General features: G+C 41.1%; 1 protein-coding gene across 3 annotated transcripts in view; it reads left to right on the top strand.

Annotated features, from left to right (window-relative positions):
- EGFL6 (EGF like domain multiple 6) overlaps positions 1-17,065 on the top strand; it is a 42,538-nt gene that overhangs the window by 20,960 nt on the left and 4,513 nt on the right. For all 3 annotated transcript variants that reach the window (XM_083437457.1, XM_083437458.1, XM_083437459.1), the window contains exons 5-10: positions 1,684-1,803; positions 2,529-2,648; positions 4,726-4,860; positions 6,116-6,238; positions 9,776-10,120; positions 16,484-16,555. In XM_083437457.1, coding sequence (XP_083293583.1) covers positions 1,684-1,803; positions 2,529-2,648; positions 4,726-4,860; positions 6,116-6,238; positions 9,776-10,120; positions 16,484-16,555 — 915 coding nt within the window. The remainder of the gene's footprint in view (positions 1-1,683; positions 1,804-2,528; positions 2,649-4,725; positions 4,861-6,115; positions 6,239-9,775; positions 10,121-16,483; positions 16,556-17,065) is intronic.

The raw sequence follows: 17,065 nt of genomic DNA, 5'->3' as shown, positions 1-17,065 counted from the left end.
ATTGCAAGGGCTATACATGTAAAACAATGCTGAGTTATTTTGTCTGTCTTGGGGAAACTTTTTCAGCCTGAAGGTGGATTCTGCTCAGGGACTAGGAAATATCCTCCACTATCCAAGTAGGAAGTCAAAACAGCTCCTCAGCTTCATGAAGGCTTAGGGGATGTGGGTTAGGAAGGCACATCGATTCCTCTCCACTAGTCTCCACTAGTCTCTGCTAGCAGAGAGGTGTGATGAATGCGGCTGGGCTTCACACTTGGCCTGGGAGTTCTCCTGCCAGGAGTTTGGTGTGTAACAAAGAGTGGCAAGATGAAGGTGGCTTTCTATCAAAGTCCCATGGGTTCAATTCTCAGGCTCTGCAGCTACACCAACCTGGAGCTGGCACACAGCAAAAAATGGAAGCTGCCTTTTGCACTACATTCCACACTGGCTGGCATGAGCTGGCATTGTTTCAAATGTAGTGGTGGCACCATTAATGCCATCTACCCCAGCTCCTCATTTAAGACTTTTCTGCTTTGCGAAGATTTATTTTCAGGTTATGAAAATTTGCTTAGGAGTGAACCTAGACCTCCAAATTTGCCAGATGGTTAAAACAAAGTATTTAAAACTGGAAAGCTGGCATTTCTTCATGCCAGTTTGTCGTTACAGATTTAAAAAGCACTTTTAAAAAAATCCTCTCTGTTTAAAAAAAACAACATGAAAGGAAAACAAATAAAAGCATACCCGCATTTGTAATCTCTGAAAATTGAATCCTGACAATGTGTCCATCAGATTGAATTAAAGACTGCTTTTCTACATGAAAGAAAACCATGAGGAAATATAACTGACTGGTTAAGATCAATAGTAAAGGCCACTGGAAAGCAGACGATAAGCATTTTCATTGTTCTAGTAGCAAGGCAGTATGCCTGCCTATTCAGGAAGCATATGAACTTCAAAACCGAAAAGTTGATTTAGATCAATGATATAAAACTGATGCTTCAAGCTTGGCTTTAAATCATTGATTTACAATGCCTTAATAAATCATCCAGCCACAGCCAGGTAAACGAACTAACTTGTTTGCTTGTAAGAGAAATTTACATTTCTTGTAAATGTAACCTCTGGTTATGTACTTAATTTGTTCCGGAGGTCCGTTCTTAACCTGAAACTGTTTTTAACCTGAAGCACCACTTTAGCTAATGGGGCCTCCTGCTGCTGCCGCGCAATTTCTGTTCTCATCCTGAAGAAAAGTTCTTAGCCCGAGGTAATATTTTTGGGTTAGCTGAGTCTGTAACCTGAAGCATATGTAACCTGAAGTGTATGTAACCCGAGATACCACTGTACAGATATTTACCATACCTAACTGAGAACCTCTGAGCTGTGGAGACAAGACTACGTGGCCATTCAGCATATACACAACAGTGTAGCAGCTGTTTTCTTTCCTCCCTTCCCAGTACAATCTATCTCCTGGTGTGAGACACTTCCCCAGATTCTGTCAGGTGTGGTGGGAACTTCCTGCTAGCCCTCCTAGCGCACAGCCCAGCAGATGGTCTGCTGAATTCTTTCTTTAAAGAATCTGGCTCGCTCGAATCCTGGAGACATTTTCTCCCTAGGAGAATTTAAGCCGTAAAATAGCAACTGCAGTAAACTATTTTGTTTTCTTCCAAAGATCTGCAAACTCATTCCCCCCACCCCCAATGATTTCTGCAGATATCAACGAATGCGGACTGAAGCCACGTCCTTGCGAGCACAGATGTATGAACACGCATGGCAGCTACAAGTGCTATTGTCTCAATGGGTACATGCTCATGCCCGACGGCACATGCACAAGTAAGTGACGGATATTACACAAGATGCAGCACGTGAGATGGGAGTCAAGCCCATATTGTAACTAATCATGAAATAACCTGTGCCTCATAGTATGAAGCAGCTGGTTAATTTATACTGTTACGAGTTGGTGGTGGTGGGGGAGTAGGCCATATGCCGAGATGCTGGAATGCTTGGGTAGAATTTAAACAAGATCAGCATTAAGCAAGCTTACCAAGAAAAGGCCTATTTACATTACAGGTGCCACAACTGAAAAGGCCCTCTCACCAGTCACCACCTGCCTAAGCTCAGGTGCCTAACCTGGGACATACAATGAAGAACTTAAGGTTCATGCAGTCTCATGTGGTAGACATGGTCCTTCAGGCATGCAGGTCCCAACCAATTTAGAGCTCCACAGATATCTAGTATTACGTTGAACTATGCCCTGTGAAATGGAACAGCAACCCATTTAGCTGTTTTTAAAACTGGCGGTATGGTTGTGCCACAGCGGTTCCCACTGCCAAAGAGACAAACCACTTTTTAAATCAGAGGCTTGTATCTATTTGGCAGTAGGAATAGCAGTAGCCAAATAGCTAAGGTATATGCTCATGTTCCTCCTCCTCCTTCTTTGCATGCCGGTGCATTAATGCTATTAGGGAAGATATTTTAAGATCATTATCATCTGTTAATGAAACAAATCCTCTTACGCAGTTTTACCTATGGCTTTGTCAAGTAACATGTTTTTCAAGATTCCAGGAGCTGCGCCATGGTGAATTGTCAATATGGCTGTGAAGAAGTGAAGGATGACGTGCGATGCTTGTGTCCATCGAGCGGACTTCAGTTAGCGTCAAATGGGAAAACATGCATAGGTACATAAGCATCCATTTATGCTCTTGCTGTCATTAGCACAACCATTCCAAGAATCCAGCCTGTGCTTGCTGAACACTATAGAATGGCTATACTTTTAGAGCAAGAGCGAGTAAACTTTTTGGCTTGGTGCGGCAGGTCCTTATCTGTCCCCACTCCTGCAGGTGAGCTTTGAGGCAGCACCATCTGACTTTCACACAAACAAATCGTGATGAATAAACAGGTGGTCTGGAACTGCCTGCAGAGTTTGGTGGATTTTTGAAAGTCCCTAAAAACAAGTTTTTCTTCATGTTTTTAGACATCTGATATATCCACTCTCCAACTGCAGCTATGTGAGAAGCCCTGGGAGAAATGGTTTGGAGGTTTTATTCTTTTGGAAAGGGGATACTTCCTCGTCCCAATGGGCTCTAGGGATCTTTTAGAACCTAGGTGAATCTTGACAAGCACAGGAAATGAACTCTTAGCTGTGATTACAGCCATTCATAACCTTTCAAGCAGCCCATTCATTAAACACATCAAACTGGAAACATATATCTGCAAAAGCCTGCTACTTTTGTCATGGATTTCATGACATGAGAGTATTTTTAGGCACTATAGAATGAACCCTTATGGGTTCTTGGCTCAGCTGTTAAACAAGAAACATGCCACAGAAGGAAACACTGCTCCTCTTCTCCCAAATTTGTCTGTATAAATGGGATTATTACTGCCCCTGCCATCCTCCCAGTGTTTAATTAATGTTTATTTGAGGCTTTTGTCCACAGCATAAAATCAGGAAACACAGTTGAAATCTAACAGCCAAGTTCCTCATGCACTCATGTTAGCTGTTTATGTTTGCGTTTTCTTTATTTATAAAATACTTCACTATACTTGGAGCAAGAAAAATAATCCTATCTGGTTGGGAGTTGATGATTCCAAATTAAGGACTGCACTTTAAAAATAATTATAGACATCTGAGGTTTGTAACTTTCTGTTGTATATTGCAATAGTTTATCCATAATGCATGTATTTATAGAAGGCGGGAATTCTAGCCAGGCGTCCATGTGAACAGAGTGTAAATTCCTTTGTACTTTTTTGTGCCCATTCAAGCACTGATACAAGCTGTTTCTGTCTTGAGACGAGGAGAAGAGGGTAGTTCTTTCAAGCCTGGAAAGGAAGAGGGATGAGAGTAAAATAGAAGGGGGGAAGGACTTGTCAGGGTCCCAAACACTTCTGTTCTGAGAAACTTGAATGAAGCATAGGATAGGAATTTAATACATAACCTAAATTTACTAGGGACTAGAAAGCTTTGAACATTTGCTGCATAAATCAATGAGATCAATGAATTTTGCTGAGAGTTCAGCTCCTGTAATAAAATAGGCATGCACCTGTTGGATATTTATTTATTATATGTATATCCCACCTTTCTTCTTTGATTGAACTGAAGGAGGCATACAGTGGGGTTCCCAAGTACGGGCCGAACTTGCTTAGCTTCAACAAAGTTGCTATGCTATTGCGTGCCTTCAGATCATAGCCTGGGTATTAGAACAGTGGACATGTGTTTTTCTTGGTATGTGATGTTGTGTCAGCTCTGAGACTTAACTACTAATTGACTTTCCAGAAATCAATCCTAACCAGCTGGCCTGGTAATGCCTAACATTATTTACACAGCCTAAGAAAGAGGATCAGAGATCTTAGGCAATAATTTAGGGTTGTTGCTGACTTCCATCTAAGACAGAATTTGGAACAAAAAATGGGTCTTGGGGACAGGTGAGGATTTGTTGAAACCATCATGCTTACACTGGTGTCTAGCTATGTATGGTTTAGAGTGGCATGCATACAGGTGGAGCATCAGGGGACATATTATGGATGGCAACTAATCAGAAGGACTAGGTGGATTTCATCAGAAATTGGTAGGCTTTAACTGGGATAAGCAAAAGTCAAGCTGGATTCCAGAGATGGATTTTGCATCTCTCTAGTATGGGACATATCATTTCAGCATTAGTCATTTTATTCACAAATGTGACTGTTAAGGGTTTGTTTAACCACCTTTATCCTGATACCTTTTCCTCAACCTTATCAGATTTCATTTTAATATCTTAGATATTAATGAGTGCTCCAGTGGGAAAGCTGTTTGCTCTTTCAACCGCAGATGTGTCAACACATTTGGAAGTTACTATTGCAAGTGTCAAATTGGATACGAACTGAAATATGTGAGTGGCCGATATGACTGTGTAGGTAAGAATTAGATTCTAGTTTTCCTCTCGTGTGTGTGTCTACACATGCACATATATGCACATATTTTCCTTTTCTCATAAACTTGGCTGATTTTGGTGTGTTTTTGAACTGTAGTATAAATTTTGCTTGTGCTTGTATAAGCTAATGCCCTGGAAACCACTTTTGGACCACTTCTATTGAGTCTCTACAACCTAGTGGCAAATAAATTAAAATAAACACTTCTCTTTATATATTCTCTTTCTAGACTGATAAGTGGAACTTATAACACAGTATTACAGTGTATCTTCTCTCCTGAAAAGAGCACTCTCCTTCAGAGTCTCCACCACTCTTTCTTGCCAAGCAGAACATTCCATTCCCCGATTTCTGCACCCAATATTCCAGTTTTATGTTTTCAGTTATTACTCCACATTGAGAGGCTACTCAGTAAAGTGCATCCTTGTGGCACTTTGGGGTGTGTTGGCTTCTTAGGTTTGGTTTTTTAAAATTGTTGTACGTCTGCAAACCTTGGGAATTCCTCCAACCTGATATCTCTTCCTTATTTCTCATTGGCCCTGTTTTGGCTACGAACTTGGTGATACTCGCCACCTGAAGGAATGATAGAGCATTTCTTTGTAGCGTAGCTTAGAATGTTGAAGAAGAGAATAACATCAATGAATCCTAACATAGGGAGTCTTAACATTTGTTTGCCCTGTGGATGTGAGCTTAATTTCTAATGAAAAATAGTTTCCAATTCTGTTTTGATGCCATGTGGATGACTGTATACAAGACTTAACATCTGTGCATGCATTTGTCGTGGCAGATAACACTTTATGCTTTGTAATTATTATTGTTTTTTTAAAAAAATCAATAAAGTTTGTAAAAAAAATTTAAAAAAACGTTTGTTTAGGAATTCTCTGCCCACTGCCTACTAGTTTTCAACCAAATGCTTATCCCTGTTAATGGTCTAGCGCCAGTCCCCAGAGTGATGTAAACCAGAGAAAGACAATAAATGGGCAGTTTGTTCAAATAGAGTTTTTGAATTAATACTCCTTCTTTATATTCATTGGCAAATGCAGTCTTTAACCATAGCACTTACAAAGAGGCTTGCCAACATTTTCTTCTGATACGGTTCCTGTGCTTGCATGACAGGCAGGTATTAAACGGGTGCACCTTTTCTCAGCATGAAAATAATGTTTAATTTGTTTTAAATCTCTGACTTCTCTCTGTCTTCAATTATTTGTTTTCTCTTGCCCACCCCCCACCCCTATTCCTCTAGATATAAATGAATGTACGACAACTATACCTAAGTGTAACATCCACGCAGAGTGTCTCAATACTCAGGGATCCTTCAAGTGCAAATGTAAACCAGGCTACAGAGGCAATGGATATGAATGCTCTGGTAAGTGCAAGAGAAGCGTCATTGATTTATTCTAACACCTTTCTCAAATGATGGGAAGTTGGGACATTTTCAGAATGTACGATGTCTTTTTGTTTCCTATAAGATCCTGTGAACTGGTGACTGCTATCAGGAATCTGGTCAAGGGGCATCATTAAATTTCTCTTTTATGCTCTTTTCTTTTCTGACAGTTGGTCTAGAAATTTAATAAACAAATAAGCAGAAATCCTGGTAAAGTGGGGAATTTGAGGTTGGGGCAGGAGGTAGAGATACTCGATACTCTGTCGAAGGTGAACATGACCACAGTCTTCATGTAGTTGCATAGGTTCAACTTATTTTATATTTGTTGCTCTGTTTTGTTGTTCTGGCTTTGGGAAATCAGGGGGGCATGACCCAAAAGTGCATTTATTTCTTTTGTATTTACTGTGAAATAAGAACAAGCCTTGCACTTTCACCATGGAAATGTGTCTTCAGTTTTTGTTACCTTTCCTAGTACAGGCCAGCCCAAGACATTTCACCACCTGAGGTGAACCACAAAATGCCCCCTTCCTCACTAGGGAAGAAGGTGTGAGTGAAGAGCTACATAATGCACAAGGGGGGGGGTCCATAGGAATCTGTTGTGGATCCTGCTACCTGATGCAGTTGCCGTACCTCGCCTTAGGGTGAGCTGGCACTGGTCTTAGTAAATACTTCAGGCGGGATCCTAATTCCCATCTGTGGGTGGAAGGCCTGAGCAGTGTCACACCTGAAGTTCTGCCACTCACATTGGCCAAGGCGGAAGGTGATGGGGTGGTTTTATCCCATGTTGCTGTGCCGTCTCCAGTCTGGTGCAGCGTAGAGACCCATATTGGGTCCATATTTATCACAAAACAAATATTTTTTGGAGAATTTCTTCAGTGTCATAAGTAGTGATTTTGGTTTCATTGAATACTGTATACTAAGCACTGATTTAACGATGCACACTGTGGAAATTTAATCCCACCTAAAGGGGGATTACAATTACAGTGCGAATATTAGCTCTTTCCACCTCATTTGACATACCTTTCCATAGTTCAGTCTAGACATGGCTTGCGTGATTGCCTGAGGAACAAACATTTTTACCATGTCAAACTGATTTACCCTGCTAGAACCCAAGGTGAAAAAAAGCTGATTTGGTGGGGGTGGGGTGAGGACCGTGAACATATTGAACATTGGTTTCAGCCTATGAACTGTGGCATCTTCAGTGTTGTCTGGATCTGGCTGAGGAATCTGACATGAGTAGACCTGCAGGGATTGGATGTCCTAGATGAGTGCATCCAATCCCCCAAACTGAGCACCATGTCATGCCTCCTTGATTTCCCAAAGCCAGAACAACTTTGCTGCGCAGTAAGAATATTTCATTACTTACAGAAAGACTTCAAAGCAAGAAGTGCAAGCAGATGTTCTGGTTTGCTGGGCAGTCATTCTGTCTTGAAAACCTCAGCAGACTCTTTATTAAAACGCATGGGGTTTGCCTTTCTTATTTCTGAGAGGAAATTTGTAGGGAATTGGGGGTTTCCAGTCAATTTTTCCTTGCTGTACCCTGAGTAAAGATTTCAGTGAACCATGTCGGTTAAATTTCACAGTGTACATCTTTTAACAAAACTCTGAAATGGAGGCATCTGGGCAAAACTAACCAGGAAATATTGTTCATAGGAAAGATTGAAACTGCAATGCTGTTTCTAACTTTGCAGTTTCTAACTTGTTAAGACTGAATGCTGTTACAATATGTGCCAACGAAACAGAACAGCCTTCTTTTGTTTCTGTCCTGGTTGATTGGGAAGAAATTATCTAACCAAGTATGTTAGACAAATATTCTCAATGTTATCTCTCTTTAGTAATACACATGGAATATGATATAGGTTTGTAGCAGGTTATCTCCCCATACTACTGCTACTTTTGTTGTTTAGTCATTTAGTCGTGTCTGACTCTTCGTGACCCCATGGACCAGAGCACGCCAGGCACTCCTGTCTTCCAGTGCCTCCCGCAGTTTGGTCAAACTCATACTGGTAGCTTCGAGAACACTGTCCAACCATCTCGTCCTCTGTTGTCCCGTTCTCCTTGTGCCTCAATCTTTCCCAACTGCTACTATTTAAACCCAAATGAGCCTATGTGAAATATCACATTTTCTATTTTATTCCCATGAATTACAATTATGGTGAAATCATATTTTTCCCTGAACAGATGGGTCACAGACATTAATCATGAGCAGAAAGGACATGTCTTGCTGTGCAGAAACTATCTGGCTTCTTCTCTAAACACACAAAGTTAAAAATATGGCATAAGGTCAAATCTGTCAGCTGCTGGAATAACTATATATTTGTCTTTTCAGCTTCATTTAATGGTCTTTCCCTGTTTTGTCAACATAGATGTTTAAGTCGCAAAGCATTGCTTTTCTCACTAGCTTGGATGTCCTTCTAGTACAAAGAACTTCATTGCAAGATCTTGGGGATTCAGGCCAGTGCAAATGTTATCCAGAGATTCCAGAGCCATATAGACTCAGAGCTGATTCTCATCTTAACCTCTTAATGAATCAAATCTGTACTGGTGGAATGCCTTCTGGATGCTATTACAGGCAAAGGTAGCTAGTAGGGATGGTTGAGGAATTCACTGCTTGTAAATTCTGATATGAACTGGCCTGATTTGCACCTCTTTAACTAATGAGCAGATTGGAACGTTGCTTTCCAACAGGTTTCATGCTTCTCTGAATGCTGCGACAGTTCTTATCTCAAAAAACATAAAAATGTATCTAGAAGTACATGCATCAAGATAAAATGTGTTTGGAAATGCATGTTTTGATTTATTTCTTTTTAATGCCAGTTTTCCTGCAGATTTTTAAACTGCACGGCTTACAGTGGAAACATGACAGAATGGACCTAAAGAGTGGACAAATGCAAAAATGATATGGACCAGAAATAAGACTGATCCATCCACCTGTAGTAGCTGAGGATTGTTCCCAAAGCTTACTTTGTCCTCTGGGAGACATAATTGGAAGCAGCTATCCATAGCTATTCTCATTTATCCCCATGGACTGTGGTCCTTGCTTTCTCGTGACAATTGGCAGGTTCCTGATAGGGAAGAGCAACTGCTGGGAATACTCCGCAGAATTTGTTATTTTCCTTTGTGACTGATTTGAGCTCTATGGTGCTTGACACCTGGCTGACCACAATACATGCTGATGAATTGTGTTTGACTTGTTGCTGACAAGTTATTCCGGCCCAGTGGTCAGACACAAAACTAAGAAATAGTCACTTACCTTTTAAATAGGATTGACAAAGAAAACATTCACTGCTGCCCAGGTCTTCTACTCTGTATACTCTTGGCTCTACATAGAGACATCTTTACAGATAATATACATTGCTTTGAATTTATTGTACTTCAAATACATTTTCAACATTGCCAACTGGTGTTTCATCATGTTGAGAAGCACTAATATTCTGCAAAAACCTAAAACCCTTAAAGGGTAAGCTAAGTCAAGCATATTTTGTGTTTTCTTGGTTCTTTACCCCGTCCCCTGCTCAGTTATTCATGAAAACTATGTGAAAGACATTCCCAGAATCTCTGGAGTTGCCAAAGAGAAGCTCAAGAAGCTGCTTGTGCACAAAAACAGTGTGAAAAAGCATGGAGACATAAAAAATGTGATCCCAGAACCGCCTGTGACCCCAGCGTCTAAAGTTCACGTAAGACCGTTAGACTACAAAGACGGTGTGCACACAGAAGGTGCCTATGGTGAACAGGGGGAAAGTACTGAAGATGTCAGAAGAGAAGGGAAAATAGACGAGGAAGAGGAAGTTGAGAAAGGAGGAGAAAGGGAAGACCTTGAAAACCAAACTGGTCACGAGAAGAAACTTCGAGGAGATGTATTTTGTAAGTTTCACCTTTAATTCCCCCCACCCACCCCAATGTCTAAGATGATGTTGAATTTTGAGAAGCAGTTATTACCTTCTGTGGTGCAATGAGGTTTCCCCCCTCCCCTTGTTTCTTGTTTTATCAACAAAACCCAATTTCTACTCCACCATTTAATGCTACCATTTAATAGCACTTACCTTAACTTACCAACTTACCAAGAACTTACCAAGAACCCTGATAACCGTGGGATATAGGAGTGAAACAAAGTCATTCCAATATAGGGTGGGATTCAACTGAGTTGTTGTGTGCTGACACAGAATTCCACACAATGAGACTCTCCACCTCTCTGCCCTCATATGCCTCTCTGTGCCCCATAAATCTTCTCTGGAGGATTGGGGTGGGGAAAAACCTAGAACAGGGTATGGGGCTTGCAGGGGAGGAAAGAAGGGAAAAGTCCCATTGTTGTGAGCAGATCTCATTCCCCCACACATATCCCACTTAGTGGTATGTTGAATTTCAGCCATAGCTGCTATAGTTGACAAATACATTCATGCTTATTTATTACAAGATTATATAGTGCACACGTTTGTGTGGTTACTGTGGTATAGTGCTGTTTCTTTAAATTGGTATATGTTTTGTTACTTAAATCTGGCTTATTTTACACTACTAAACCAAGATAGCTTTGAGGAGCCTGATTGCCCTTGCCCACTATAACTGAAGACTTCTGTTAAAGCCCCTGTTTCAACCTTTACGGACCTATTAAATGCAGGTATGTTTTTCCTGTCCTATCCTAGAGTCTTCCACTGGCTCTCCTACAAGACACCAGCACCTAGCATTCCAAACTGCCTCTCACTTCTTCTCCCTCAGCACTGTAGACCAGACATTGCCCACCCCTGCTATACAGCTTCTGCAGATGGAATGAGGCATGCATGCAGTGTGCACCTAAGCCCTCAGTGCAAACATATGGATACCAGTCTGTCCTGCTACCCCAGGACCTGAATTGGCTATGCAAACTGCATGGTTGGCTTCCACGTGTAAACTTGGGGCTGTCCTTGAAAGAAAGATGTGTGTATCTTTTCTCAAAACACTTCCTTTGCTTCTAGTTTGGTTGGAAAGCACTAAATCAGTGGCCATGACAATCTGTCATGCAAGCCCACCCTTATTTCACTTAAATCCTCAGGATTTCAAGTTGCCATTTTATTCATATGTGTGTGGTGCTTTTTTTTAAAGTGAACCTTGTTTGGCATAGAACCAGCTGTTTCGTTTTTGTGATGCACAAACTGTTTTTCTTTCTGTCTATTCTAATTATATTTCCTTTGCTTGAAAACATCCAAATGCCCACATCACTATAACAAAACACAATCTGGATAAATGAGATTGTTTGAATCGCGGCCTTTAAAATCCTTTTAGTGTTGGTGCTTTAGAGCACAGTTAGCTTAAACAAATAAGGAAACAGTTTACAAGATATGCCTTCGCTGTTTTCAAATATTTGTTGATTGACTTTGCATGTTGATTGGACCAGGATAAACTCAGGGGGACTTATGATCCTCATTTATCAAAACTAGGCAGACAATAAGATATTTAATGATTTCTCAGCGATTGCAATATGTTTCTTTGTTGACATATACCAAGCAGGGAAGGGGGGTCAAGAACATTTATTTTTGCTCGGTTCTCCTCCAACAGCATGTCATAGAGTGGCCCTTTTGGATAATGCTATGGTTGGATAATGCTATGGGACGCGGGTGGCACTGTGGGTTAAAGCCTCAGCGCCTAGGGCTTGCCGATCGAAAGGTCGGCGGTTCGAATCCCCGCGGCGGGGTGCGCTCCCGTCGTTCGGTCCTAGCGCCTGCCAACCTAGCAGTTCGAAAGCACTCTCGGGTGCAAGTAGATAAATAGGGACCGCTTACTAGCGGGAAGGTAAACGGCGTTTCCGTGTGCGGCTCTGGCTCGCCAGAGCAGCGATGTTACGCTGGCCACGTGACCCGGAAGTGTCTTCGGACAGCGCTGGCCCCCGGCCTCTTTGAGTGAGATGGGCGCACAACCCTAGAGTCTGTCAAGACTGGCCCGTACGGGCAGGGGTACCTTTACCTTTACTATGGTTTGGGTTACATGCAAAAGCGTCAGGTTCATATGCTACAGCTTCTCATCTTTGTCCTCCTCTGGTATGGCCATGAAGAGAAGATCAGAAGCTTTCTCTTCCACTTTTAAAGTAACTGACAGTCCCTTGTATTCAAATGTGGGAAACCTGCTTAGTTTAAACTAGCTTTCCACAACCTGATACCCTCTAGATCAGTGTTTCTTAAACTTGGGTCTCCAACTATTTTTGGACTACAACTCCCATCATCCCGAACTAACAGGGTAGTGGTCTGGGATGATGGGAACTGTAGTCCAAAAGCAGCTGGAGACCCAAGTTTGGAAAACACTGCTCTAGATGTTTTAGAATACTCTTCAGCTCCTATTGGCCAGGCTATTCTGGCTGAAGCTGATGGGCGCTGTAATCCAAAAAATCTGGAAGACATCAGGTTGAAGAAGGCTTGTCTAAATTGGCATATGATCCTGGCTTGCTCAGTAAAAATCAGCCAGAGTCCCCCAAACTCTGATTAGATTAGATGAGTCATGACTGCACCAAAAGATAAAGGTGAAGGATACTTGTGAATCCAAAGCTTGAGCACTTAATGTTAAGCCATAGTTTAGAGTCACATCTGAACCAGGCAAGTCTCCTCATGGTTTTGTGACATAAGAAGGAGCTGAATTTTGGTGAAGCTGTGAGGAGAATTTTGGAAGTTTTTACTTTTGTTTTAGATTAACCACACCTTGTGGTTCATTTTAACTATAGTTTGTTCAACCCTGGTTTGAGAATCTGGATTGTTTAGGGATGAAAAAACACACCAGGGGAGGGAATGGGAGGCGAAACCAAGGCTTATTCTCATAATGCTAAACCATAGTTTAGTGTTATGCCTGAAAACAGGCATTGTGTGTCCATAACGCTCCCAGCAGCTGCCAGAAACATGTGACAGGTACTTGAGTTGGCGCCGCACAACTCAAAGCTAAGAACTGAAACACATATTATGGTTGCCTCAAGGAAGCTGCCTAAAATGATCTCAGAGCCAATTATCCCAGCCGAAAAGAAAGAAAGAAAGAAAGAAAGAAAGAAAGAAAGAAAGAAAGAAAGAAAAGGTTTCCTCCCACCCAGTACAGTGGTACCTCGGGTTACATACACTTCAGGTTACATACGCTTCAGGTTACAGACTCCGCTAACCCAGAAATATTACCTCAGGTTAAGAACTTTGCTTCAGGATGAGAACAGAAATTGTGCTCTGGCAGCGTGGCAGGAGCAGGAGGCCCCATTAGCTAAAGTGGTGCTTCAGGTTAAGAACAGTTTCAGGTTAAGAATGGATGTCCGGAATGAATTAAGTACTTAACCCGAGGTACCACTGTATTTTAAATTTAGGGCCAGCAAAGAAAATGGAGCTCTGCTATGACAAGTGAAGACACATTCTAAGATTTCTTCCTTACATGACTCAAATTAACCTTTTGAACGAATGAATGCTCCTTGCAGAATTCGTACATTTATTGCAACTCCAATCTGTTGTCTGGGACAGCTTTCTTACCATAAATTGGCAGTGTTCAGTCCTATGTCTCTCTCAAAAAAACAACAACAACTAATACAGAGCATAGTAGGCTAGAGCATAGTAGGCTCCCATTATCACTAAATTATGGTATTTCCATAAGTAAAACTTGCACCAAAAACCAGCTTTGTACAGTTGTAGTGGATGCATGAGGTTTGATCAAATGCATTTTTAATGGTGTGGGTGAGATTGGGGGTGGGGTGGTCTGTAATGACTCACTGCTCTGGTTATTGTATGCTAAAATACTGCTTTATCGTTCTTATATCATATTCCATTGAAGTGTCTAATTTATATTTATTTACCTGCTGAAGTGCCAGAGAGTGTTACAAAGTAATTTGACCAAAGCTCTTCCAGATGGTGCCCTAAAGATTTATTCTGTGCTGTGTTTGTCATCCCAATCTCGTGGTTCCTCAGATGTTTGGCCAAAATGACCTCCTCTTTAGTTGATGCCAAGAACGTACAGAAATCAGGCAGCAGGAAGCACTTGAATGGAGCACAAATCACCATCAGTGGTGATTAATAACAACTACTGGGGTCACTGACACAGTTGATCTGAACTTTAGTGTTTCAGGAGTAATTTCTGGCTTCACCTTCAGATATGTCCTACATGCAAATCCTTCATTAGCACTGCCACTAGGCCTTGATACTCACAGGCCCCCAGGTTTAAGGCAGCAACTTTTGGCACAAGCAAGGGCTCAGATATGCTCACTGATATATATTTTCTTTTGCCTTCAATAGTGCCCCCCATGTCATATCTTTGAGTTTCAAACTGAGCATCAAAACCAGCTTGTGGGGAGATGTTGCAGAGAGGAGGAGGGAATGTTTGCTATTTGAGAATAATTAATCCAAACATGCCAAGTTGTGCAGTTCTCTGGATTATATCCATAGTTTCTAAGGAACATTTTGGCTGAAATGCTGCATAAACAAGTCTTGAATCCCAGCAACATCAATAGGATTTAAGCAACCTAACTGATATGCTTTAAATGGAACACCAAACTCTGGTTTTGTGTTATGCATACAACAAACTTTGGTATCATACCTCCTCCATATTCACCTTGAGTGCTGCTGTTTCTTAATTTATTTTTGGATTCGAGGCATGGTTTGCATTACATTTGAACCCAACAAGCTATGCCTTCCTCAAGCCATAGTTTGTCTGTACTCTAGAACCACAAACTGTGGTTGGTGATCCTGGCATGCAGGCAGTCTTAAGTTTTGACCAAACCATATTTTGCCCGATTCAGATGAAAAAGCAAGCTATGCTTTGCTGAGAATCCAGAAATAAGAAAATTGCTGTTAAATGAGGAGGAGGAGAAAAAGAAGCATGCAAACCCCCAGGCTCAAACCTGCTCATGGGGGGGGGGGACAAAACTATGGTTTGGCATTATGTCTGAACCAAGTCTACATTCAGGTTTGCCGTTGTACCTATATTCAGAATCAATATTCTTCTACAGTTGTTCAGAAACTACAGTTGGGCATGCCAGCAAATTGACGTATTAAATATCGTCAACAAGCAATTTTTCCTTCACTTAAAAACATTCTGTAAATCAGAAGGAATAATTAATTCTGACTGGTGGTGTTTTAGTTATCTCTCCCCCACCATGTGCAGTGAACTTAGTATCTCATAGTTAAGTCGCTTTCCATTTTAATCATAGCTCTTTCCCTTACCGCATATGAAATAAACACTTTTTTAGAGGCTTACACATTTGATATACTTCCTTCTAATTCAAGTAACAGAAGTCTAGGTGATTTAAACCATGGTCTTAGTAACATGAATCTTGCAATGGTACTAGACAAGAGAAGCTTTTGGCAATACATTATAGTCTATACAGTATTTCCTGGATCATCTTTCCTACGTTCTGTTGAGCATATTTAATTGCCTTGAGGGTCTTATGTCTTTCTACATGTGTACTTGTCTTTTCAAGTAACATCTGTCAAAGGTTTCACATATGGCCCCCAAAGAGACCTGTCTGTTTTCAGTTTTGCAAAGTGCTAAAGAAGAGCCTTATGTACCAAATAATCTCCATGAACCTTAACACATGTTTATACGGGAATGGCATGTTGCCGAACCAGGCCCTGGGTTAGTTTTCATGCCTGAACCAAACTTCCATCCATTTGTCACATCCATGTACGTGGAGGTGATAACTCAGAGTGTGGTCTTCAGGCACATACTGCAGTTCTACTGCTAAAGCTAACTGGGTATAGCCCCCAAAAAATCCCTGGGTGAGATTACCTAGGGGATCACAAGCTACTCTGAGCTTTTAGGAGTAAGGGTAAGGTTGTCCTGGGTCCTGTTTTGGAAATATCTTTTGAGTTATAACTCCTTACAAATATTGCTTTGCCAACACACAGTATTTTGCCCTGTCCCACAAAATGCATGTTCCAATCAGTAGCTCAAACACTGCAGCACAAAAACCTGATCATTGCATAAAAGAATGAACATGTTTTGGTGTTGCATTTGAATTTGAGCTCCTTCAGGTCTGTAGCATTTCATCTAATAAGGGATATTATCTGGAGATAGCTTAGCCATGAGTTAGTTTTAGACACTGGAGATAACTTAGCCATGTGTTAGTTTTGGACACATAATTATTTAAAAAATAGTCATGTAAACATAACTGGTAAGTATATGTGCCATATAATTTGTTACATTGTGAAAGCTTGGTGGTGTGTGATGTACAAATATTTCAGTTAATTCATATTTGTATTAACTGGTTGTGTTTTTTTGGAACTAACAATATATGTTTCAATCATTCAGCTAAAGAAGCTGCTGCATTTGGGCCTCTCCCAGCACAAAGGAAACTTCCAGTACAAAGAGCAGAGCTGGAAGGTGGGCAGATTTAAAAAGGATTACTTTTGTTTTCATCTAGTGGTGGTGTCTTTTCATGGGATCCTTCATTGGGTGAACTTTAGGACATTAAAAATGATAATAAACAGCCTTTTTTGACAGACAGAATCCAACACTGCAATCCTAACTATGTCTACTCAGAAGTAAGTCCTACTGAATTCAGTTGGGCTCGGGTAAGTGGCTTCAGAATTGCAGCCTTAGATTAGTTAAGTACTTGTAAGATCTTCCATAGGTCTGTTTATAAAACCTCATATTCAAACTCATCTGTTACCTCCCATAAATCTTCCTGTGCTTCTATCTGGTGGACAGGCTTCCACTTGTGTGTGTGGTTCCAATTTCTCATGTGTACCATATCCCATTTAACTTAATTGATTCTGACTGTGCTGGTTTCAGCCTGACTGCAGTTTATCAAGAAATATTACTGAAATGTGAGATGAGGTACACGGATACGCCAAGATGCTTATCCAGAGCTTATCTAGGCAGCATCACCTT

This window comes from Podarcis tiliguerta, assembly GCF_965153285.1.
Source record: "Podarcis tiliguerta genome assembly, chromosome: 4".
Lineage (NCBI taxonomy): Eukaryota > Metazoa > Chordata > Lepidosauria > Squamata > Lacertidae > Podarcis > Podarcis tiliguerta.
This window is presented reverse-complemented; position numbering and strand designations above follow the sequence as displayed.